Source organism: Hippocampus comes, unplaced genomic scaffold, assembly GCF_001891065.2.
Source record: "Hippocampus comes isolate QL1 unplaced genomic scaffold, H_comes_QL1_v1.1 scaffold367, whole genome shotgun sequence".
Taxonomy (NCBI): Eukaryota; Metazoa; Chordata; class Actinopteri; order Syngnathiformes; family Syngnathidae; genus Hippocampus; species Hippocampus comes.
In genome coordinates this window covers 812202-836192 of record NW_017805741.1, presented here as the reverse complement: position 1 = coordinate 836192, position 23991 = coordinate 812202, and the positions used below count along the sequence as shown (strand labels likewise).

The 23991-nt window shown below is 47.9% G+C and overlaps 3 protein-coding genes and 1 long non-coding RNA gene across 9 annotated transcripts; 2 read left to right on the top strand and 2 right to left on the bottom strand.

The window, feature by feature from the left end:
- Window positions 1-295: 295 nt before the first annotated feature.
- On the top strand, window positions 296-9579 carry itgb3b (integrin beta 3b). Its single transcript, XM_019883479.1, has 15 exons — window positions 296-602; window positions 1030-1115; window positions 1219-1423; window positions 1644-1896; window positions 2004-2166; window positions 2251-2412; window positions 2514-2609; window positions 3420-3509; window positions 3674-3808; window positions 4853-5285; window positions 6974-7196; window positions 7284-7384; window positions 7516-7635; window positions 8444-8610; window positions 9274-9579. The coding sequence occupies exons 1-15, from the start codon at window positions 548-550 to the stop codon at window positions 9340-9342; spliced, it is 2358 nt and encodes a 785-aa protein (XP_019739038.1). The 5' UTR covers window positions 296-547; the 3' UTR covers window positions 9343-9579.
- Window positions 9580-10537: 958 nt separating this feature from the next.
- LOC109523963 (serine/threonine-protein kinase tousled-like 2) lies at window positions 10538-18508 on the top strand. Of its 4 annotated transcripts, none has more exons than XM_019883487.1 (21): window positions 10539-11062; window positions 12101-12195; window positions 12506-12571; window positions 12976-13045; window positions 13147-13184; window positions 13298-13351; window positions 13663-13770; window positions 14119-14211; window positions 14340-14450; window positions 14690-14826; window positions 14911-15063; window positions 15155-15221; window positions 15334-15431; window positions 15508-15589; window positions 15691-15782; window positions 16072-16161; window positions 16444-16613; window positions 16700-16838; window positions 16916-17027; window positions 17451-17558; window positions 17657-18508. In XM_019883487.1, the coding sequence occupies exons 2-21, from the start codon at window positions 12106-12108 to the stop codon at window positions 17858-17860; spliced, it is 2082 nt and encodes a 693-aa protein (XP_019739046.1). In that variant the 5' UTR covers window positions 10539-11062; window positions 12101-12105; the 3' UTR covers window positions 17861-18508. The 4 variants fall into 4 exon arrangements, with proteins under 4 accessions (XP_019739049.1, XP_019739046.1, XP_019739045.1 ...); XM_019883486.1 differs by having other exon boundaries at window positions 13298-13393; XM_019883489.1 differs by lacking the exon at window positions 13298-13351 and having other exon boundaries at window positions 10540-11062.
- A 325-nt stretch (window positions 18509-18833) lies between these two features.
- On the bottom strand, window positions 18834-23450 carry becn1 (beclin 1, autophagy related). 3 transcript variants are annotated; one of them, XM_019883545.1, is made up of 12 exons: window positions 23316-23450; window positions 23020-23185; window positions 22547-22608; window positions 22404-22462; window positions 22156-22246; window positions 21018-21154; window positions 20560-20754; window positions 20326-20472; window positions 20099-20248; window positions 19891-19951; window positions 19677-19819; window positions 18834-19555 (listed from the first exon to the last, which is right to left on the bottom strand). In XM_019883545.1, exons 2-12 carry the CDS (start codon window positions 23147-23149, stop codon window positions 19387-19389), a joined length of 1344 nt encoding a protein of 447 aa, XP_019739104.1. In that variant the 5' UTR covers window positions 23150-23185; window positions 23316-23450; the 3' UTR covers window positions 18834-19386. The 3 variants fall into 3 exon arrangements, with proteins under 3 accessions (XP_019739104.1, XP_019739103.1, XP_019739102.1); XM_019883544.1 differs by lacking the exons at window positions 22156-22246; window positions 22404-22462; window positions 22547-22608; window positions 23020-23185; window positions 23316-23450 and adding exons at window positions 21228-21321; window positions 21476-21534; window positions 21619-21718; XM_019883543.1 differs by lacking the exons at window positions 22156-22246; window positions 22404-22462; window positions 22547-22608; window positions 23020-23185; window positions 23316-23450 and adding exons at window positions 21228-21318; window positions 21476-21534; window positions 21619-21718.
- LOC109524019 (uncharacterized) lies at window positions 20797-21006 on the bottom strand. The gene is made up of 2 exons (XR_002169886.1): window positions 20917-21006; window positions 20797-20835 (listed from the first exon to the last, which is right to left on the bottom strand). It is a non-coding gene; the product is annotated as an uncharacterized LOC109524019 (long non-coding RNA).
- Window positions 23451-23991: the final 541 nt, after the last annotated feature.

The window sequence follows — 23991 nt, the reverse complement described above, 5'->3', positions numbered from 1 at the left end:
CCTCACTAAACTCTTAACGGTTATAAAATTCGAAATATTCCAATGAACGGTATGACAATTGCAGCGGTTGAAGTGGGTATGTGCATGGATGTCCACATTTTTGTGGCGATTGTTTGCAGCTTTGTGGCATGACGGACAGCTTTCACTGTCCGGTCTTCTGGTCTTCTCCATTGCGATACTAGTAAATAACCGCTAGAGGGAGCCTGGTCATCACCAACTGACCGGATTACAGTATCTGAGTTGAAAGGAGTCTTTTTTTTTTTTTTTTTTAATATGTCCATTTCTTCTGTCACCGAGGTTGTTGCACTTCCGCTTAACATCCACTAGAGGGCAGTGTGCACTTGAGTAAAGGGCCTCAATCGGGAGGTTTCAAGCCCACCCCCTGTTTTTGATAGTGGGACTTGGGGGAGGCTTCAAGACATTTGGACTCGAGTGTGGACGTTTTTCTTGTATTAGGTCTTTTTTTTTTTTTTTTTTGGGGGGGGGGGTGTCATTAGCCTTTGTACTCGGCTGGGTCTCCCCGGAGTGCACGCACGAAGGCAGCAGCATGGACGCGATTTGGATGTGCCTTTGGATCATTTTGGGGTTGTTTGGAGCGAATGGTAGGAGCCGATTTTGTCAGGTTTTGACTTGACTCGAAATGCGGTGAAGAGGCACACGTTACGATTGTGAATTCCTATTTGATTTCCCTGTCAACATCGTGTTTTGGTGTGTTTCTTGATGCAACAGTGACAGTCTTGTCATTTGTTTTACATGAAACTACGTATGTAGAAAGTCTACCGCAGCATTGTGCTGACATAACACTTCGTGTAACCTTATCTGTAGGAATCTTCTGAACGGGGTTTCATCATTACATCTCATTGAAATACTCGCATCAACAAATGTGTAACGTTTGTACAATTATTGGAGGATATTGGTTTTCTTTTTTTCTTCTGAAACTTTTTATAACATTTATTTTTTTCATCGTCATGAGTATAAATTGGAGCGATATTGTACTTGGGAGTTTCTAATGACGTTTTGCCGCTCCAGGTTCAAACGTGTGCACATCCAGGGGTGCGAGCACGTGTAAGCAGTGTTTGGCTGTGCACCCCAGCTGCGCGTGGTGCGTCCAAGAGGTGGGTGGCTCCGAGTTCCATTTCCCCAATGGAACCGGTGTTGTAAAATACGAAGACAAAATTCTCGACTCGGAGCGATGATGCCGCCGCCTCCTCCTGTCAGGAATTCGGTCACGGCGAGGCCAGCTCGTCCCGCTGCGACCGAAAAGCCAACCTGGTGGCGGCGGGCTGCGCCGCTTCGGCGGTGGAGTCTCCGTACAGCAGGATGCAGGTGATCGAGGACCGGCCGCTGAGCAGGAAGGCGGCGGGGGCCACGCAGGAGGTGACCCAGATCAAGCCCCAGAGCCTCCACATTACCCTCAGGCCCGGTGAGCCAGCAGAGATGCTCGAGAGAAACACATTTTCACCAGTTGGTGCATTTAGCATGGCTTGTTTGGTTCATGAATTTGCTGGGGATGTCGTAGTGGGTTGCTCCCTTCACTCGTTGGGGATTGGGTTTGCCGGGTTGCTTTGGGTCGCGTGGCTGCCGGCTTTCAATTGCCACTCGAAATGACATTGAGGCTCTTCCCGTATGTACGGCTCTCTTAGACGACGCCAAGCGCTTTACGGTCAAGGTGCGGCAGGTCGAGGACTACCCCGTGGACCTCTACTACCTCATGGACCTCTCCTACTCCATGAACGACGACCTCTACCGCCTGAGGACGCTTGGCAAGGGCCTGGCCGAGGCCATGAACCGCACTACCAGCAACCTGCGCATGGGCTTTGGCGCCTTCGTGGATAAGCCCATCTCCCCTTACATGTACACCTCCCCCAAAGAGGCCATCAGGAACCCTTGTTACAGGTACCGGGAGTGAACGTTGACCGAGCGCGGGCGAGCCGAGTCTACTCGCCGTCCGGGCGCGCAAATGCCTCCGCTTCTGTCGTAACCGAGTTCTGCTTGACGGACAGCATCAACACCACCTGCCGGCCCCAGTTTGGCTACAAGCACGTTCTGTCGCTGACGGATAAAGTGAGCCGCTTCACCGAAGAAGTGAGGAAGCAGATGGTGTCCAGGAACCGGGACGCCCCCGAGGGAGGCTTCGACGCCATCCTCCAGGCGGCCGTATGCAAGGTGCAAAATCGGGTCGCGCGCCCATCCCCGCGTGAGCCCAGCGAACCGTTTTGACTTATATGCTATGATCGGCCGGCCACCCAGGAGCAGATCGGCTGGCGTCCCGGCGCTTCCCACCTCCTCATCTTCACCTCGGACGCCAAGACGCACGTGGCGCTGGACGGGCGCCTCGCCGGCATCGTGCGGCCCAACGACGGCCGCTGCCACCTCAACTCGGCCAACCTGTACAGCATGTCTACCACCATGGTTAGCGTGCGGTTGTGTGTTTGTCACTCACACTCGGTGGGGTAAGAGTGTGTTTGTGTGTAGGGAACTCAAGAGAAGATTGCCATGCTTCCTTTCAACAGGATTACCCGTCTCTCGCTCTCATCACGGAGAAGATGTCCGAGAACAACATCAACCTCATCTTTGCCGTCACCAACCCTGTGGTTTCCTTGTATCAGGTCAGCCAGCACTTGAATTGCTGTTGGAAAGTGCCGGACACGTTTAGCCATTTTAACGGCGAAATGATGGACTTTTGGAAAAGCCATCAAGTTACGGCCCCGTCTGGTGAGATTGCAACCGGAGGCTGTCATGCGTTTCTCCGCATCAACTAACGTCCTCACAATTCGATTTGGTCTTTGTCATTTTGGCTCTTCGGTGTAAACGCCGTTTTTTGTCATTTGCAACGCGCACGCAGAACATATGCTGGAGCAAAGTTGAAAGTGTTGTGGAAAGTTTCTGCAAACTCAAGAGCGGCAGTCCTGGGCAAAAAAAAAAAGCAAACTGAGAAGAATCGCTGCTCTGACCATTCGGTTATGACTTAATCCCAAACATGCGGCGCCTTCCTCAAGGCTTCCAAACCTCACTGGCTTCTCGACGACATTTTTGAACGCGCAGTCCGAAGGAATGGAAATTTTCAAATTGATCACCCGTGCGCGGTGTTCTGACTCAGCGAGTTGCAGTGCGAGACAAAAGTGAATGAATGGCAGAAGACGGGATCAAGGGAACGCTCTTGAAAAGGTACAAATGCAACTTTTCAAGAGTGGGTAAGAAAACTAAATGCTGTACTGAAGGGAACGCTCTTGAAAAGGTACAAATGCAACTTGCTGGGTAAGAAAACTAAATACTGTACTGTACAGTCCTGTAGCACGGTGTGCTCCAAACTCTACCCGATGACATAGTTGATGTTTTCTGCAGACACGGCATTTGTTATGTTGTGCGGACTTGATAGCATGAGCGATCTGCCGGCCCTTCCGTTTGTATGTTTGTAGAACTACAGCGAGCTGATTCCCGGCACCACAGTGGGAACGCTGTCCAACGACTCCGGCAATGTCATTCAGCTCATTTTGAAGGCCTACGCTGTAAGTGTTACGACACCTTTGTGGCTCGCGGGCAACATCGGGCGTTTGACGCACACGGCGCCGATCCTTGACCCAAATTCCGTCACGGGGGCATCGGTGGGGATTCGGGGAGGGAGCTGTGTGTGTGTGTGTGAAAAGATTTGTTCCATCTTGGGTCGCCGCAGAAAATCCGCTCTAAGGTGGAACTGGAAGTTCTGGGCGTCCCGGAGGAGCTGTCCCTCTCCTTCAACGCCACGTGTTTGAATGGAGAAGTCATCCCAGGCCTCAAGTCCTGCTCCGGACTCAAGATAGGAGACACGGTGAGTCCGAGGCGGCGCTAAAAGTGACTTTGGGCAACGGAGTCATCGGCAATCTGTTAGTACGATAGAAAATGTCCACGTGGTGATAAGCGAAGGAATGAGCGATTGTCTCCTGAATACGATTATAACTTGAAGAGTTCCCTTTTTTTTTTCCCCCTTGTTTGCAACCTTCCTTGTATCTATTTGCGGTCTGTCTTTTGTTTCTTCCTCTTTTTGTCTTTCCATCCTTTTTGAATTTGGCTGCTTCTTCCTCCCACCCCAGGTGACAATTTTGGGCCTGCCCGCATGGATTGTCTCAGGGTTTCATTTTCTCCTTATATGGTCGACCCTCCACGCGCCGTCTTTGCCTGCTCTGGGGCCCGGACCAGAGTTGGATGTCATGCCCAATAAATATTGACGCGCGTGCGTCTGGAGGCATTCCTGCGTGTGACGTGGTCTTGATGTTACATCGACACTTTTCATTCCATCCGAACAAAAAGGAATGACGAAACATCTCCGGGGTTTTAATTGAGGAAAAGCGATACCGTTGTCATGCCGTGCCGCCCACCGACTCGATGAAAACCCCCCTCGGTATTTACTTGCGTTTCATTGTTCTTGAAGGTTATTTTGCGATGAAGACGCGTAACAATATTCACCTGTGCGAAATTCTATGAAATCCTCCGACACACGGGGGTCATTCGAGAGACAAATCGGCTGCCTACCACGATTGATGGGCCTCATGTGAAGACGGGTCGTTTGTGGTGAATCATCGAAACGGAATGGAACGTAGTTGTCGATGTAACGCGGGTTCCGAATGATGTGCGCGCTGGATGCATGGCCTGGATTCTTGGCTTTTGTCTTTCCTTTCAAGATACTGGGCTCAGCTGTGCTTTGCTGCCATCTTGTGGCATCTGTAGGCAATCCCCAACGCCTTTTTTTTGAACCGTAGCACAAATCCCGTTGAAAATGACAACCGGCGCAGCGGCGTTGTTGAAATGTCACGGCTTTTCGAGCCGGAGGCGGCCCGAACTCGGGCCGAGTGACCCCGTTCCGCTTTTGCCGCAGGTGTCTTTCAGCGTGGAGGCGCGAGCGCGAGCCTGCCCCAAACAGAAGAAAAAAAAGACGTTCGTCATCAAGCCCGTCGGCTTCAAGGACGCGCTGTCCATCGCCGTCACCATCGAATGCGACTGCAAGTGCCAGAGCAAGGCTCAGCCGAGCAGCCCCAAGTGTCACCACGGCAACGGCACCTTCCAGTGCGGCATCTGCGCGTGCCACCCGGGGCGCCTGGGCCCGCGCTGCGAGTGCGCCGAGGGCGACAACGGGCCGGCCGAGCGGGACCGCTGCACCGCGTCCGGCGGCTCGGACGTGTGCGGCGGCCGCGGGGACTGCGTGTGCGGCCAGTGCGTGTGCCACGGCAGCGACTTCGGCAAAGTGTGGGGGAAGCTGTGCGAGTGCGACGACTTCAACTGCCTTCGCGACAAGGGAGAACTCTGCTCTGGTAAGCACATTTTAAGCCATTTGCGATTGCGCTTGTCCTCGACGGGCTCGCGGGTGCCCTGCGGTCCGTCCAAGCTGACTTTGGCCGAGAGGAATATTCAAACAAACATTCACGCCAATAGATGATTTAGCCGAAAGATGCCAACAAGTGTATTTAAAAAAAATGTATTTGATCAAAATCCCCCTCCATTGAAACCAAGATTCTCAGCAACGGTTAATGCCGAATGAAGACGCCGTGCACACACACGCGCACTCATGCGTCTATTGGCAGCCGTCCTTACGGCATGCGAACTTGCCACGCACTTCATCTGGTAAGAATTATAGCCCAAAACAGTTCTCTTCTAAACATGGGCTGCATTCCCAAGAACCATGAGCCGCGAGCCGCACTCACTGTGAGGGCTCCGAGGATTCACCCGCACGGCATGAGGAGTTTTGGAACGCCAGGGTTCCCATTTCAAGGTGGCATGAACAGAAAAGTGGCATGTTATTCCGTGGAAAAAAAAAAAAACATGACATCATGCTTCATGGATGAGTCAGTTAACGAGGGATTTTGGCCCGTTCCGAGTTGCTGTCAGTCATTTTCCCCGCTCCAACAACATTCTCACGTAAGAAATTGACAAGAAGGTGGAACCAAAAGTTGTACACCATTGACCGCCCTGCTTTTCGCTGGCAAATGTTGACCGTCAGGCTCTGAGTGACGCCGGCGACTCTTCCGCTAACACGGTGCCATGAAAGGAGCAAAATGTTTGGGCGCCATCTCAAGGCGTTATAGAGAGCCTAAAAAATACACGGAGGGGTACAAATTGGCTCATAAATAGCTGCGTTTTTCAGGGAACAGCTGCTCGTTGGGCAGTTCGTCGGCGAATCGGCAGCGTCGCTGTATTTTCGTCTTTGAATGCCAAATTAAGACAGTTCCCACTTCTCAGGGCGGTTCCGCTCACATGCGACGCGTTGGTGTGGCCGTGGTCTCCTTTCCGATTTGCATCTCGACACCTCAATGGTATGTTTAGCCTGGCTCCCCAGAGCCTCCGCAGGCGCTCTGTATTCCCCCCAAGTGGACAGATCAACACAAAAATACCTTGGTGCTTACTCATGGCGCGACGCTAAAAATAAAGCCGCGTTTGGGCCGAAAAAGGGGCGGCAGAGCGGGACGTTTGGTGGAAACGTTGCTGTCTGAAGAAGAGGAAGCATCTTTCCAGTGGTTGGCTCTTTGGTGCAGCGGTGACTCGTCCAGATCATTGCTTGATGGGGTTATGGCCACTGTGGCCGCAATGCTCGCTGCACTGTCACTCTATTGCGGAGACAGATGGCGAAAACAACGGGTCCACAGATGTTTTTCTTGAGGGCTGGAACATGAAAAGACAAAAACAAATTATAATACATAAAAAAAAAGTAGAAACCTTTGGTTTTGGCTTTTTGAGCAGTATTGTCTCCGCCATGAAAGGAACATGGACGGATTGTATTGTCACATTTTTCAACAGTTCCAACAGACACATTCTCATAGAAAGGCAGAGAGCTAAAACTTTACGCGTTTTTGTTTTTTTTGGGGCTTTGTTGGTGGGTGAAAAAACCCGTTGACGTGAACGCAACCGTACTTTGGCTGCAATTCTTGAGCCTGTCGTTAGAGGGAGCCCTTTGAGAGCCACTGATCTCTGACGACATTGTCAATTGTCGCTCTCTTCCTCCCAGGGCACGGCGTTTGCAACTGCGGCTTCTGCCAGTGCGCCCCCGACTGGCAGGGGGAGAGCTGCAACTGTTCCACGCGCACCGATACCTGCATGTCGCACCTGGGCTTGCTGTGCAGTGGGCGTGGCCAGTGCGTGTGCGGCGCCTGCGAGTGCACCCAGCCCGGCGCCTACGGGGCCACCTGCGACAAGTGTCCCACCTGCCCCGACGCCTGCACCATGAAAAAGTACACGGGAACGTTCGCTCCATGCACTTTGGGATCCGACCTGGCTGATTTACTCATTGGGTGTGTGTGTGTCGATTTTCATGGCAGGGAATGCGTGGAGTGTAAACATTTCAAGAGAGGCAAGCTGTCGGAGGACAACACCTGCGCTCGCATCTGCAAGGACGAGATTGTGCTCGTGGAGGAATTAGGTGAGGACCCCTCGCCATGTGTGGGCTTCGGGACCAAGACGGAGTCAACACGGATCAGAAAACGACAAGCGCGTAAGGCCTCACCTTTGCACCGTAGCCCTTAATGAGCGGCATTTTGACGTTGCGGCCAGCGCTTCACGATACAAACGCGGTCAACTGCACCTACAAGGACGAGGACGACTGCGTGCAGCGTTTCCAGTACTACGAGGACGCCGGCGGCAAGTCCATCTTGTTTGTGGTCAAGGAGCCAGGTAACCCAAAGTTGCACATCCAAAGTTGCAAGTGAGCGTCTCCGGTCTCGTTCAGTTGTCGTGAAACACGTTGCATCGGACAAATATCGACAACCCAGGTCAGCGTCTCTTCAAAAATGATTTTAAAAGCATTGAAACACAAAACAACTTAAACAAAAGGGGGGGTGTATAGTGGTCAGATGTATGGACTCGTATTTATTCATTCATCTCCTAAATGAAGAGTCAAATGAGAAACACATGTACATTTTCAAACGTGTATTTGAGAATGAATAGTTCAATAGCAATGAAGTGTCCTCTAACTTTGGCCACTCTCCATTTTGTCTTCTTTCAAGTCATCCGCTAGTTGGGTGGTGATGGAGCGGGAAAGGGGCTCGTTTAATGGGCCCCAATTGCCCGCAGAGAAATTTCTGTCCCGGGGTCTCTCGCCTCTAATGAATGTATGCGTCTCATTTAGACTCGGCATTTGCAGCAGCGAAAGACGCTTGCATTTACCTTGAACGCGTTTGCGTCCCGCCGAGACGGGCGGCTCGTAAAACATCCCGGGTCCGGCTCCTCTGAGACGCGCTGACTCCGCATTAAGAAGGCGAGCTCAGCACAATGAAGGCACACGAGTGAGAAACTGACTTCAAACAGCAAAGCGTATGAGGGAAAGAGGTTAAGATTGCACGACTGTCCGTGTTTTTGTTCTGCGTTCCGTTTATTATTTTACTTGATGTTCACTGTTTTGTAAAGCGATCTTTATTTCATCTACAATTGGCCTGGCCCATTTTAAAAAGCCCTTTCCTTTATCTCCCACCACCCGCGCCAGATTGTCCCGAGGGTCCGGACGTTTTGGTGGTGCTGCTGTCAGTGGCGGGGGCCGTCTTGTTCCTGGGCTTGGCGGCGCTGCTCATCTGGAAGCTGCTGATCACCATTCACGACAGGCGGGAGTTTGCCAAATTTGAGGAAGAGCGGGCGCGGGCCAAGTGGGACACGGTGGGTTTGTTGTTGTTTAGCTGCAGACAGGCTTAAAAGGAGGCATATGATGCAATCCCCCCGCCCCCCCCTTTTATCAATGCAATATTTTCTGCTTTAAGACTTCCCCATTCAAAATCTGTGAGCTCGCTGACAGGGTGGACATTTTTGGGTCATGACAGCCTTCAATGAGCTCTTGGTGAACCTTCACGTAACCTAACAGGTGAAAAGGAGAAAAATGTCGGCATGTGGGGGCCACACACACGCACACGCTGCAGCTTGGTGTCTTTTTATTATTTGGGTGCCCCGCTGTTAGCCGCCGCAGCGCTACAAAAGGCAGCCAGCGGAAGGGTTGGCTATAAATTAGCTCACGTTAAGTGGCTTTTCCTGGTAATCGGCTGCTGTGTGGCTCCTACCAAATGGCAACAATTCATCTCGAGGCGCTCCCTTGGTAAGTTACCACACATTCGCCAGTTAAAGCCCCCCCACATGCGTAGGTCTTATAAACATTCGTAAAAAGGTATTTCCAATGGATATACAGCCAGAAATACCCTGCTCAGGTGAGCCTGACATGGCATCACAGAGGCTGAAATCTGATTTCACAAGATCAAAAAGTCTTGAACGCTGCAAAAGCAGGAGAATAGACTGAATTTGTGTGTGTGTGTGTGTGTGTTTCACTTCCAGGGACACAATCCTCTTTACAAAGGGGCCACGTCCACCTTCACAAACATCACATACAGAGGAAAAGACTGACGCTGGCTTGGAATCATTTCAAGGTTGAAATGGACTCCCACTGTGGGAAGGCACAAAATCATGTGCAGGTCTCTACTGTCACAAAGCAACAAATAAGTGATTATGTTGTAAATACGTAGAAATGACTTGTGTGGCACTCGATCACAAAACGACCCTCTGGCTTTTAGAAACGTTGTTTTTGGTGAGTGTTTGTCAATGAGTTACACATTGAAAGTTGATTAAAAAAAAAGTACTACATGTAATGTACCTTTGTTCGTTTAGCTTTGACAGTGACGTAGTGAATGGCTTCTTGAAATGGTCTTCCATGAGATGGAAGAGGATACATATTTGACTGGTGTGGCCATCTTTTTGGCATATCTGGTGGTGTGCAGTAAGGTTTTTAATCATCTTAAATGTGTGCCTACGGTCTCGTTAACCTCAGAGCATAATTGCCTCAGTCACGTTTCAACAATTTTCAGAAAACAAAAACACAGTCCCGCTGCCTCGATTTAACTTTTACGGATTACCTTGGCATGGACACAGAAAAAAAAAGTTTTTCTTTTGGGGGTGGGGGGTGAAATTGTGACAGTAACCTAAAAATTCCCGAGGAAATTGTGCTGTTGTGCTGTCACGTTAATTTACACGGAACACAAATCTTAACACTCGACTGCCATCTGCTAGCCATAAAGTGCTACTGCACTGTAGTCAGGTTACATACATCAACAATCTCATTCATGCATTGTTTTTTTAAATTCGGGCAACTGTATTTTGCTGCTTCAAACATAATTTTGGAGTGACATTTTTCCTCTTTCACATTTGAATTGTAAGTAAATTTAAAGCTTAAAATATTTTTTTTTGTACATTTTGAATGTTTCACTTTCCTCTAGGAATTTACAGGACTAAGGTTTTATTCCAACCTATATAGGTCTCGACCTTGAATAAAGTTATTTGCTAATGTTTAAAATGGATACAAATATACTTTTAAGGAATAAAACCTCTGTAAGGTTTTGAAGTAACACTGTTGGTCATGACAGAGGGCGTTTGTATGTTTTGTTTGAGTTTAGGTGATTGGTGTCAAGAGTTTGAGACTCACAGCTTAACCAGTGGATATTTTTATTCCTAAATAACACGCCAAGCCTCCCCTTCTTGGGTGTGATTTCGGAAAGTATAAGTCCAAGGTCGAGTCATTATTTGCTTAAGATTACTTGGATCAGTTGAGAATCCGAGAGCGGCACCGTCGGTCGATCTCCCCAGGTTCGACTCATTCTGCGGGGCTTTCCGATCGGCAATGACCTCAACTTCACACCTTGTGGAAGACGGCTTTAAATTGCTATAGACGAGACATTCAAAGGACAGTGCGGTGATGTGACGAGTGCCACCGAACAGGAGGAGGAGAAGTCGGGGGTCGGAGGTGGCGGGGGATCAGGGCCATCAATGGTCGAGAGTCGGGGGTCTCCGGACACCCGTGCGGAGGTACCGAGACCTGGAGGAAACCCCGAGGATCACGGCCTCTTGCCCGGATGACACCGGCGGCCACCGGCCGGACTCAGCTAGCGTCCGCTAAGCTAACTAATGTCTTCCAAGGAGTGGCAAGAAATGTAGCAAATGACTTGTTGGATTTTTTTCATTGCAGCGAGTGTGCGGGACTTGTTAGGGGGGTCTTTTGGCCGCCGGATGGAAGCCGCGGAGCTCCTAAGCTTCGGGCCGTGATTGACAGTTTAAAGAGCTAAACGCTCCCCAGGTGAGACCAACTGGACGGCTAATGCTAACACGGACTAGTTAGGGTTTACCTCGATAAAACATCGTCATGATACTAAACGGAGACTTTCGTACCCACGGACCGTACGAACACTTGTTCAACTTTCCGCTAAGTGTTCGTCAAACCACGGACACTTGTTTTTCAGGTTGTTGTCAATTCATAAGATGTAAATTAGCATGCTAAATTTCGTAACTGTACTTGTGCACTGTGCACTGGCTAACGTTCTCCTCAGCGAGTTTGTTAGCAATGTCATAGTGTGTGTGAAAACATGAAACAACATGCGTCATTAAAAGGGGGCTCAAACGTGTTTTGAAAGTTTGAAGCCAGGGTATGTCTCGCAAGTGTTTCTGGCTCGCTGGTTCATAATACTGAAGCTGTCGTCGACTGATTAAATGTCATTCATTAAAACGTAATCAGTTCACCAGCTGATATGTCGTCATCCAAGGTTGTGTTTTTCGTTCGTTAGATCATCTAATGGTCATTGAGAAGTAAAATTAGAAAGACAGAAACTAAATTCCAGGTTCATATTTTAAATAGGAGTATAAAAATAAAGAGACCCATATAAATCATACCAAAGCCTGTTCCTGTCATTTGAAGGGGGGGGGGGGGCGTAACCTTTTGTATTCATTGTAGACAGACAGGAGAGTGTACTTGGTGCCAAGTGGCAAGTATAATATAATTGAGAGTGATGTATCACAATTTAGATGAATTATACAACACCCTCAAACATCTGTTCATACACATCATTCATCAATTTTCTCGACTGCTTCATCTATGTATGCAGAGTACAATAAATGTGTTCATCATGTCACATTTGAACTAAAGAGCTGAACTTTTTCTCATTCTTTGGAAATTGGCGCCGCTCTCGATACACAATTTCTATTTCGAGCAATTGGCATCCATTTAGAAAGTTATGTAATTGGGAACACTGTTGGTCAGACTGCACAGGACGGACAAGTTGAGCAAGTTGCTGAACTTGAAAGGCTAATCGACTTGTTTGTTTTGGCTTCTTTTCTCAAGGCGCGATGGAAGGACTTCACGGCCAAGCTCTCAGCTTGGACCCTCGCAGGCAAGAATTGCTCGAAGCTCGCTTCACTGGAGTTGGGGTGACCAAGGTCAGTGGACTCAATCCCTGCCAAAATGTACAATTCCAACAGACATTCTCCAGCTAACAGTATATGCCTCCAAACTCTCCTTTTACACATTTCAACATGAACCCCGATCCAAGCACTGACTTCAGAAGTGTCTTTCTCATCATATTTTGGCTTCCCTTTTTTTTTTTTGGAGCTACACCAGAGGGATGCAATGAAGCCACATATAGAAGCAGAACTACAGCAAATAGAATGGCGCACATCTGTTGTGTTCTAAATATAAATGGCAGATGACGCAGGGATCTAATGTCTTGTCCTGCATTCTGCTTTCCAGATCAACAGTGAATCATCCAGCCAGTCTCTTTGCAGCCTGGGCTCCCTTAGCGACAAGGAAGTGGAGGTTGGTTTGCTCCTGTAGGATGGCAGACTATCACTTTCAGATAGACATGTTGTCGCTCATTCTTCTGTCGTAAATTAGGTGTGATGACCGCGTTGTTTGGGTACACGCGGACAATCCAGCGAGAGGCAAAACACGAGACGTGTTCAAAAAGGATGACATAACCCTTTGCCGTATTAGTTGGTACAGACGAGGGCGGCAGCAATCAAACGTTTTCTGAATCGGTTATTCCACCAATTATCCGATCAATTAATCTGATTTTTAAAAAAAAAATACATTTATGATATGAACGGAAATCTTAACATATTTTGATGTGTTTTGTTGCAATCAATAATTTGTATGTTATGTAAAATAACAAAATGGCTGTTTTGAACCACTTTGTGTGCATTGCCAATGTCTGTTTTCAGCTGCCGGAGAAGAAGGCCGAGCACAGAAGCAGGAAGAGAAAAGCAGACGCCTGTGACACCAACAGTCAAGGTGAACGGAATCTGCGAGTAAACCAGTCGCACCCGGACGCAAGTCGGCCAGCGGAATGATCTTGAATTACGTTCATACGTCCCTTCTTGTTTGCTTTGCAGGAAAGGGACGAGGACACAAGACGAGTGATTATTTTGAGGTGAGCAGAAATACGAGTCTCGCTCGTAGCTTCCAACAGTAAAGGCACAACTCTTCCTGCCTTTTTTCTTTCTTTCTTTCTGACTTGAAACCTCGCACCCGCTGTGCGGCCAGTTTGCCGGCAGCAGCGGTTCCAGCACCAGTCCGGCCCGCGGCGTCCCCGTGCTGGTGCGCTGCTGCTTTTCCCAGCACTCGCTGTCCTATCCCTCGGTGAGACTCGGCTTTGCCCCTCGAATCGAGAGCTTTGAACAACAAGCAGAGTTTTCTTTTTTCATTTCTTTGACTCCACATTTCCGCCCTCCTTTTCTGGAATATGTTCCACTTCCTATCTGTACTTTAGACTCATCGATTTGGTATTTTGTTCCCTGTAAGACTCCTCTTCTCCAGAGGGTCTGCTAAAATATCGCAGAATATTTTTTCATGGCAATATTTGAAATCATCCATGTTTTGTTCATCTTTTCTGTCTTTGCGTTTTCTAGTTGCAGCAGAGCAGTCCTTCGTCGGCAGGCTCGGCCCACACTGACTCGTCGTCGTGCAGCTCCGTCAAGATGGCCCCTGCGCACTTTAGCTCCCACAAAGCCACCCAGGTAACAAGACCACCTGTCGCATTTTCACCCCAAAAGAGGCGACGATGACGACCTTGACCTTTCATCCGCTTTTTAAATGATTATGATTGTGAGACTATGGCCAGGAAGCGTTGACGGCGCTTTGCCTTTTCCACATTAGGTTACGTTACGGCCTTGTTGCCAGATGGACTCATTTAATGATTTTCCCACAAACGTCTCCACACCACAGCGCATGATAACAGTCTGCGGGGGGTCTTATGGCGCATTAAAATAACCCGGCTGACGCCACGAGCCCATGTCAAGAATCTAGAATGACTGAACCGAACCGAACGTGACCGACGTGTTTTTGTTTTGCTGTCCTGGCCAAAGTCTGAGCTGACACTGCTGAAGCTGACGGCGCTGGAGAGAAACAAGAACTCCGACCTGGAGAAGAAAGAGGGGCGGATAGATGACCTGCTGAGGGTAAGCCGGAGGCTCGGGCTGATGCGCAATTGTTGTGGTCCTATCGAGTCGGTGATGAAGTTGAGTCCGATTCTTTGCAGTAGTTGACGGGGCAGACCTGGGTGAATTAATAGCTGCTGATGTTGCAGGCGAACGGCGACCTGCGGCGGCAGGTGGAAGAGCAGCAGAAGATGTTGGAGCGCTTCAAGGAGCGTCTCAACAAGTGCGTCACCATGAGCAAGAAGCTCCTCCTTGAAAAGGTTTGTGGGGCACATGGGGTGATGCCTTGACTTCCGAGCAGTCCAACTTTCAAAGGTGTACGAGGGAGGCAAGCCCCCCCCCCCGCCCTCGCTGCCCATTCAAACTCGTCTTCAAACTCATTTTCATCCCTCGACTTTTGACTCCGCATGAGACTTGATTTTGGTTTGACCGCTGTTTCCACTGTTACTTGGAGCCCTGTTTCCTGATGCAGGCTTCTTTTGTTCCTTCCAAATGTCAGTCAAAGCACGAGAAGAGGACACGGCGGGACAAGAGCATGCAGGATCGTCTGCGCCTGGGCCACTTCACGACGGTTCGACGCGGCGCCTCCTTCGCCGAGCAGTGGGCCGACGGAATCGCTTTTCAGAATCTCATCAAGTCAGCGCGCGCCCACCGACGCGGCGGTCCAGTTTGGCGCATCGGGCGGAGCTTTGTCGCTGATGTGATTTGGGCACTTTTCAGGCAACAAGAGCGCATCAACTCGCAGCGCGAGGACATCGAGAGGCAGAGGAAGCTGCTGGGGAAAAGAAAGCCGCCCCCCGTGGCTCCCGTGCAGCCACCCAGCACCGAGCACAACAAACGAAAGGGCAGGAGCAACGGCCAGGAGAGTGAAGCGTAAGGCTGATGTGACAACGGACCATCAAATTTGCCTCCGTGTAGATGGCTATTTCTTTCTCTCAATCTGACTCCACATTTTCCCTCGCAGGCTGTCACTAGCGGAGTATCATGAGCAAGAGGAGATATTCAAACTCCGGATTGGTCATCTAAAAAAGGTAACTCAACTCCTGCGTGGAATTAAAAAAGAAAAAAAACAATCAAAGGCCAAAACACAAGTCCAATCGAAGCACGAAAGCGGCGCAATGACGTATGTGCGCGTCTTTGCAGGAAGAGGCGGAGATCCAGACGGAGCTGGAGCGGCTGGAGCGAGTGCGCAATCTGCACATCCGGGAGCTGAAGAGAATCCACAACGAGGACAATTCGCAGTACGTGTCCCGTCTTTCGAGTGGACGGCCATAACTTCAGGCACACGTTTCTCACGCTAAAGCGCTCTGGCTGTAGATTTAAAGACCACCCGACGCTGAATGACAGATATCTGCTGTTACATCTACTTGGAAGAGGGGGCTTCAGTGAAGTTTACAAGGTGGGAGCGGGAGCACTTTACTATTTATTCCATGACATCAGATTTTTCTTGTTTAATCTTTAGATGATTTCCTTTTTTTTTTTTTTTTTTGTCCTCCCCAGGCTTTTGATTTAACCGAGCAAAGGTATGTGGCCGTTAAAATCCACCAGCTGAACAAGAGCTGGCGGGAGGAGAAGAAGCAGAACTACCACAAGTGAGTAAAAAGCCGCCATTTTGGCGATCCCTCATGTGTTATTGGCTCTTTATTTCAGTCAACTGCAAAACAAAAAAAAAAATTCTCAGAGCCCAGCCCTAATCAATGGGAGCGGCCTCTTTTGTACAAATAATTGCCCGTTTAATAACCTTTTAACACACAGTATTAAATACTGTTTGAGTACCTTTTGCAACTCAAAAATAAAATGCAAAACACCAATGACTTACTTTTCTGGTAACCATCTCTAAAAACAAAACAAATAAAGTCCATATTTTTGTGTTTTTCCCAGGCACGCCTGCCGAGAGTACAGAATCCACAAAGAACTGGATCACCCTCGGATAGTCAAACTGTACGACTACTTCTCGGTCGACACGGACTCGTAAGTGCTTTCGCAGCGTGTTAATGATGGCATTCTTTTTTTCAAAATGGATGGATTCCTCGATTGAACGTTTATTGCCGACATGTAGTACTGTAAACAACCCAAAGAAATTACAAATACAATCGTGAATATGATCCGGCATCGATGGCGAGCCCAAATGGGCAAAAATAATAACCTGCACCTGTCATAATAATTGATTCGATCAGTTGCGGAATACTCAATTCTGATCATGTATTATACAGCGTTTGAAATGTACTCCTCCCCCGGTTGTGATTTTTGCAGGTTCTGCACTGTGCTGGAGTACTGCGAGGGCAATGACCTGGACTTCTACTTGAAGCAAAACAAGCTGATGACAGAGAAGGAGGGCCGCTCCGTCGTCATGCAAATCGTCAACGCGCTCAAGTACCTCAATCAGATCCGCCCGCCCATCATCCACTACGACCTCAAGCCAGGTATTCGGTCTTCACGTGAAAGCACGGCGACGCGTGCGTTCTTCTTCATCTTTTCCGCTGCAGCCGGTCATCACGTACCGTTTCAGGAAACATCCTGTTGGTGAACGGCTCCGCTTGCGGCGAGATTAAGATCACCGACTTCGGCCTGTCCAAGATCATGGACGACGACAGCTGCGCTTCATCGGAGGGCATGGAGCTGACCTCGCAGGGGGCGGGCACCTATTGGTACTTTGCGCTCGACACGGCGCGACGGCGGCAACGCGGCCGCTCGTATTCAAAGAGAGGTGCCGTGTGACCTCCAGGTACCTTCCTCCAGAGTGCTTCGTGGTCGGCAAGGAGCCTCCGAAGATATCCAACAAAGTCGACGTTTGGTCGCTTGGGGTCATCTTCTATCAGAGCTTATACGGACGCAAGGTAACAGGAATATTCAAGAGATCGTGTTTTTTATACAATGATTTTATCTGGTTAATATGAAGAAACTTTATTTCGGAAGAGTAAGATTTTTCTTTTTCTTCTCTTAAGAAAAGTCAAGTCACATTTCTTTCTATCGCCCTTCATCCCTGAGGGCTTCGGGTGCCCACAGTTGACAAATATGCACGACATCCCTTGACTTTAACCCCCGGGAGGGCAAGGAAACCCCCCCCCCCCCACACACACACACACAGGCAAAAATGACAAACGACACGTGTCGTCTTATCCCAAAATATTATGCAACATTCTTTTTTTTTTCCAAAGAAATGTATGTTAGGTTTTGTTGTGTACTTGACACATTTTTTTTCTTTACGTAAAATGGAAGATTGTTTTCACCATTTGAGTTTGTCTGTTTCTTTCCTCCAGCCATTTGGTCACAACCAATCCCAGCAGGACATCCTCCAAGAGAACACCATCCTCAAAGCTACCGAGGTGCAGTTCCCCCCAAAACCCGTTGTCACCCCGGAAGCGAAGGTATGCCGCTCAAATAAATGGAGGCAGTGTTTCCCCAACCTGCATCGAGCCATCCAGCGATCCCTCGGATGCAGTCGCTTTATTTTATGCCTTCGCAGACGTTCATCCGTCGCTGCCTCGCTTATCACAAGGAGGACCGCGTGGACGTGCTCCAGTTAGCGCGGGAACCTTACCTGATGCCCGCCATCCGAAAGACCCTCGGCGGTGCCGCCGCTATTGCTGGCGCGTCGCCTGCCGCCCCTCCAGGCGCCCCCCCTTTCCCCTCCACCTCCGGCGGCTACGGAAACAGCGCTTCCAACTGAAGTCACACATTGGACAGAGGGCGTTGACGTCCAACGTCGCTCGTACTAATGCGCCGACTCACTTTCAGGGGCTTCACAAAGCAGCATCTCCCAATCTTTAGTGGGCCATGGAACATATTTTGCAGTAGGCAAATCTCACGCATTGCCACCAAGTAAAAAAGGAAGAGCATTTGATTGTTGTCCCTGTCACGATACATCGCTGGCATAGATCGACTAACAAAGATGTGTTTGGAGACAGTTTCCAGTGGCAGAGGTTGGGAATCGCTGCTCGAAAGCACCCACAAATTTGCTCAAGTGCGACGCATCTGTACTGTGGAAGGAGTATGACGAGTACGGGGTCAAATCTTACTAAGAAGACATTGCAAGTATTTACCCCGCCGCCCCATTGACTTTTATTGAAAGGGCTCCCACAGCAGTGACTGAAGACCAAAGTAGACAACAACGGGGTGGCGGGGGGCAGATTATTTTCAATTTCAATTCAACCGGAGGCTATCAGCTGATGTGAATATGAATTATCCCACCAAGCTACTCCTGCTTCAAATCATGCTTTTAAGAAAGGGGGCTGGGGGTCGTATGAGTGTTATGCAGAGCGAAAATATTCTCAGAATGATAGTATGTAACCATTAAAAGAAATATTTGGTTACCCCACTTGGACTGTTTTGATACAGGAATGCCTCCGAAAACAGATTCGTGGAAATCAGGCTTTTGGGATCACTGCTTTTTTTTTTCCTTTTTACTTTCTGAATGATGATCTGAAAGCTCACAGTTTGTGTGTCCTGATCTCAACATTCATGTATTTTCAGGACTTCCACAAATCTCACGGTCCTGCCCCCTGACCAGCTTGGAAATATTCAACACGGTACTGCCAAACTTTTTTTTTTTTTTTATTTTGGGCCAGTGCCACATAGTAAGGGTGTCAATTTTCGGGTGTCATTTTGAGGATTCGCCAAAAAGAGGGCACTCAAAGGCACTGTCATTTCCGTGCGATTTTTATTGGTTGTATTTTTGATCAAGTCCATGTATAAGTGTGTGTGTTTTTTATTCATGTGACAGCAGCTCTTTCCAGAGAATATTTAGAAAGTTACAAGTATCAGCTCTCAGTGCAATGTGTCTTATCATGATGCGTTATGAGCATGATGTCAAATGTATGCAATACGGTTCCAAAGGGTTGGAGAATTGACAGTACATTTCCATGGGAACTTATGAGAATTTATGGTAGTTAACGAGACATTTTGAGTCAGTTCATGGATGGTTTTTGTTGTCTCCTTGCCCACATGGAGCGGCGTTACCGTACTAATGACTCCACAATTTTTCCTCACTTCACTCGAGCGTCGACATATCCGAAGCTCGCTCATTTAAGCAAAAAACGGTTTTCAGCGAATAGCAAGAGGATGTACATTTAAGTGCCCCATGAAGAAACATGATTCAGGAATTTTTACAATCAAGTCTCACAGCCCACACCATAAGGTAGGCCTTCTCCAACAATGTTCCATCACCATGTTTCTTTGTTGTGGCTTTTTTTTTTTTTATCTGTTGTAGAACTGCGAGGTGACCCAGGCCAGCCCCCACTTGAGGTTGGTGAGCATGAACTTGAGCGCCTTGGTCCACTGCTCCTCCGAATTGAACTGAGTCTTGATGGAGTACGAGCCGCCGCTGCCGCCTGTGTCCTCGATCTTGCCCTTCTCCACGTCCATCCTGACACCACGCACAACCATCACATTGTCTCAGTATGTAGTTACTCAAGACGAAGAGACGTCGCGCTGCTGTTTCGGTTTGCTTGTGTTAGTTTATGATACGGCAGAGATGATCATCTAACCTGTACGGAAGGCAGAAGCCGGTGTCGCCTTTTTCCACCTCGTCTTTGAATTGCTGCACGCAGTCCAGGAAGGCCACCATGGCGTGGTCAAACTTATTGTCCCAGAAGAACCTCAGGCCACCCGAACAGTACAATGGAAGTTCCTGGAACACAACACACCCACAAAAAGTGAAGAGCGTGAACCTGGAGAAAATTGGACAAGAGTGGCCATTACCTTTGACTTGTCTGTAAGGGACTCCAGGTAAGAATGATTTCCATAGGGAACGAGGCGATACCTAAGTAGAGAAACAAGACAGGATAAAATCGGTTCACTGAACTATATCTTCATTCGTGTCATGAAAAAATGTGTCCGTTGGTTTACTGCAAATAAGAAAGAAAATGAGTGATCTAAACAATTTTTACTCTCGTCAGTCAAGCCTCACCTCTGGAAGCGCAGCCCCATCTTGTTGGCCAGCGCGTGCAGCAGCAGCACCGTCTGGCCCCAGGCCGCGTTGATCTCGTTCCATTCCACGGGCACGCTCGGAAGTCGTCCCAGACGGAAGTTGTTGATGGTGCCAAACTGGCCGCTGTGCCTGGGCGGGGCCAGAACCCTCCCGACGTTGAAACATGGAGCGGACGCAACACGTCATGCGGCGTACGTTGGACCTACCAGATGTGAAAAGTGGCGTTGAAGACATTGGTCTTCTTGAGTCGATCCAGTTGGATCTGGCAGTAACGCATCTGGTTGTCGACGCTCTTCAGCTCATCATCCAGCTCCAGCTGTTGACGTTTGAACTCGCTGTACTCCTTCTGGTACCTGACACACCAAATACACCAGTCAAACTCCCGCTTGAAAACAAAATGTAGCGCTGAGTACCACCACTGGCTTCAAACGGACACTCACTGCAGCTCTTCCTTTTCCAGCTGCTGGGACTGCCCGCGGCTCTGCGTCAGCTCCTGGGCCACGGCGGCCCGCTGCTCCTCCACGGCCTCCAGCTGCTGCACCAGCGCCGCCTCCTCCTCCTTCAGATGCTCCAGCTCGCCCAGCAGCGTCTCCTCGTCCTCCACCTGCAGCTGCGACAGGAGCTCCAGGCACTGCCTGAACATCCCGCACAAAATAAACCCAAAGGTTTTTTGTTTTTTTTCCAATTCATTACATTTTTTTTCGTCTGACACGAACCTAATTAAAACTTCAATCGCACAAAATAAACCCAAAGGTTTTTTGTTTTTTTTCAATTCATTAAATTATTCTGACACGAACTTAATTAAAACTTCAATTGTATGGATCATTATTCCATAGTTACATTGAAATCACAAAGTATCTTGTTGGCCTCTCATCATCATCACTTTGCCATCACTCACTTGTAATTCTGACATTCATTCTCAGTGATGTTGAGCTGTGTGTCCAGGTGGTCCAACAGGGTGTCTGTACACTCCTCGCACAGCGGGTGATCCACATCCGTCTGACCGGACATGATGTCAAACAGGTCACTCGTCACCTGCCACGACAAATACAATGTTTTAAAAGCAGCACGGATCGCATACCGTGCGGCGATGTTGCGGGCCCGTCACCTTGAGTCTGCGGCTTAGATTTTCCATGGTCCCTCCGTCCGAAGCGTCTCCGATCAGTGTGAAGCTGTTGGCGCTCTCTGTGGACATCATTCTGCTGACAAGGCCAACAGTGAAAAATAGCCATATTTATCTACTGTGGTTATCAAAAGTCTCCATTAAAAATATCCAAAAAAGACACTTAAAGAATGTAAACAATATTCAATTTAAAACATTTATTCATTTATTTATTTTTACGACAACATGCTCACCGTGCTGGGGGGATGTATTTCCTTGACACACCGTCTTGCTTGTTTTCTACAAAGGTCTCCTGAAATTCATTTGAAATATTTTTCGAGATTAAAATTAGTGCAGCACAGTAGAGTGCAGTTAATTAAATGTGCACTTATATTACTTCTGTTGTTGTGTCTCCACCACAATCCGCTTGTTTGCTGGGCGTGACTGTCACCAACGGAGCTGCGGGGAGCCATGTAGAAGCATCACATTGCCATCGAAGGTCACTTATGAGTCATTGCAGAATTGTGTGTGTGTGTGTGTGTGTGTGTGTGTATGTATGTATATGTGTATATATATATATATATATATATATACACACACACACACACACAAAGCATCAAATAGCTCTTGAGCATCATCTACTTAAAATGGCCTTTTTAAACCTCTTTGACCGATTTGCATTACAACTATAAGATAAATTACGTCTTAAAACAGCTATTTTGTTGTGGTTTGGCTGACGTCTTCCTTGCACTTGTTAGAATATTTTGGTCAATATGGTGGGAGGGTGTCTGTACACTCCTCGCACAGCGGGTGATCCACATCCGTCTGACCGGACATGATGTCAAACAGGTCACTCGTCACCTGCCACGACAAATACAATGTTTTAAAAGCAGCACGGATCGCATACCGTGCGGCGATGTTGCGGGCCCGTCACCTTGAGTCTGCGGCTTAGATTTTCCATGGTCCCTCCGTCCGAAGCGTCTCCGATCAGTGTGAAGCTGTTGGCGCTCTCTGTGGACATCATTCTGCTGACAAGGCCAACAGTGAAAAATAGCCATATTTATCTACTGTGGTTATCAAAAGTCTGCATTAAAAATATCCAAAAAAGACACTTAAAGAATGTAAACAATTTTCAATTTAAAACATTTATTTATTTATTTATTTTTACGACAACATGCTCACCGTGCTGGGGGGATGTATTTCCTTGACACACCGTCTTGCTTGTTTTCTACAAAGGTCTCCTGAAATTCATTTGAAATATTTTTCGAGATTAAAATTAGTGCAGCATAGTAGAGTGCAGTTAATTAAATGTGCATTTATATTACTTCTGTTGTTGTGTCTCCACCACAATCCGCTTGTTTGCTGGGCGTGACTGTCACCAACGGAGCTGCGGGGAGCCATGTAGAAGCATCACATTGCCATCGAAGGTCACTTATGAGTCATTGCAGAATTGTGTGTGTGTGTGTGTGTGTGTGTGTGTATGTATGTATATGTGTATATATATATATATATATATATATACACACACACACACACACAAAGCATCAAATAGCTCTTGAGCATCATCTACTTAAAATGGCCTTTTTAAACCTCTTTGACCGATTTGCATTACAACTATAAGATAAATTACGTCTTAAAACAGCTATTTTGTTGTAGTTTGGCTGACGTCTTCCTTGCACTTGTTCGAATATTTTGGTCAACATGGTGGGACTTATAGTTGAGTCTTTTTTTTAGGTGTTACTTGATGTGAAATGCTTGACGAACTCTGCGTTACATCTTCGTGTTTGACAATCCATACCAGTCAGTTCGTGGACGGTGACCCGGTCCAGTGCATTGAAGGACGTGTCCAGCTTGAGAGGCTGGCAGCACCGCTGACAAACGAAGCTAACCTGCATCGTCGTGCTCGACGTCTTGGAGCCCTCCATCATTCACAAGTACAAAGAAGGTGGAAAAAATATCGAACCCTGCCAAAATCACAAAATGCCACAATCCTAAATATCATTTTGACGCTGTGTTTTAATCCCAAACCCATGCTAAAGTTATCTTGTGGCTCAGGAAGACATGCTAGATCAGTCAATAAAGATGTGCGGTTACCTTAAAGCGATTTATACTCATAAATATTATTCCCCTGTTGCAATCGCTGGATAAATTCGACGGTCACACTGTTGGAATAAGAAATACTGTACAAATAAACATAAAACCGATGCGCGTGACGTCTGCGCTTCCTGTTTCCACTTCCGTGTTGTTATTTACGTTCTGTACCTCGTGTCCTAAAACTCGTAGAAAATTTAAGTGCGCCCTCTATAGATTGGTGAAATAATACAGATTCAAGATGACAAGCAATAAAGAAAGATTTTATTGTAATTGGTGCTCTAAAAGTAGGCAAAGTCTTTTAAAATCACTTTATTTGAGTCAGGATGGAAGGACAAAGCAACGAAGGAGATAAAGTTAATTGATACTGCAGTACAGGAAGGAAAGAAGGGAGGAATGAAGTAGCAAGTGATGCATTGACCACCCGATGGTCAGTAGAAAAGCAAAGCAGAACCCGCGATTCATTGTGCCGACACAGAAAAAAATGATTTGGCCTTTCCGTGGTAATGTTTGATTTTCGCCCTTCGATAATTAGTTGCGTGGCGAAAATATCCAACGTAAGTTGTTCAGTAGTTTTGTTTGCATTGTAGTAAAGTAATATTGTATTTATTTTACAACGTTCTGGTAGAAAACTACGGCGTTGCTTCATCAAAGCAAACGTCGTTTCTTTGTAAGACGA

Bases quoted from the DNA above. Each gene is read 5' to 3' on its own strand.
- itgb3b (XM_019883479.1), top strand. From the start codon at position 548: ATGGACGCGATTTGGATGTGCCTTTGGATCATTTTGGGGTTGTTTGGA. The intron at 603-1,029 runs GTAGGAGCCGAT...TTGCCGCTCCAG, and splicing joins GGGGTTGTTTGGAGCGAATG to GTTCAAACGTGTGCACATCC. The intron at 1,424-1,643 runs GTGAGCCAGCAG...CGGCTCTCTTAG, and splicing joins CCACATTACCCTCAGGCCCG to ACGACGCCAAGCGCTTTACG.
- LOC109523963 (XM_019883486.1), top strand. From the start codon at position 12,106: ATGGAAGGACTTCACGGCCAAGCTCTCAGCTTGGACCCTCGCAGGCAA. The intron at 15,590-15,690 runs GTGGGAGCGGGA...TGTCCTCCCCAG, and splicing joins GCTTCAGTGAAGTTTACAAG to GCTTTTGATTTAACCGAGCA. The intron at 16,839-16,915 runs GTACTTTGCGCT...TGTGACCTCCAG, and splicing joins CAGGGGGCGGGCACCTATTG to GTACCTTCCTCCAGAGTGCT.
- becn1 (XM_019883545.1), bottom strand. From the start codon at position 23,149: ATGATGGAGGGCTCCAAGACGTCGAGCACGACGATGCAGGTTAGCTTC. The intron at 20,473-20,559 runs GTGAGTGTCCGT...TTGGTGTGTCAG, and splicing joins CTGGAAAAGGAAGAGCTGCA to GTACCAGAAGGAGTACAGCG. The intron at 19,820-19,890 runs GTAATGGCCACT...GTTGTGTTCCAG, and splicing joins CCCTTACAGACAAGTCAAAG to GAACTTCCATTGTACTGTTC.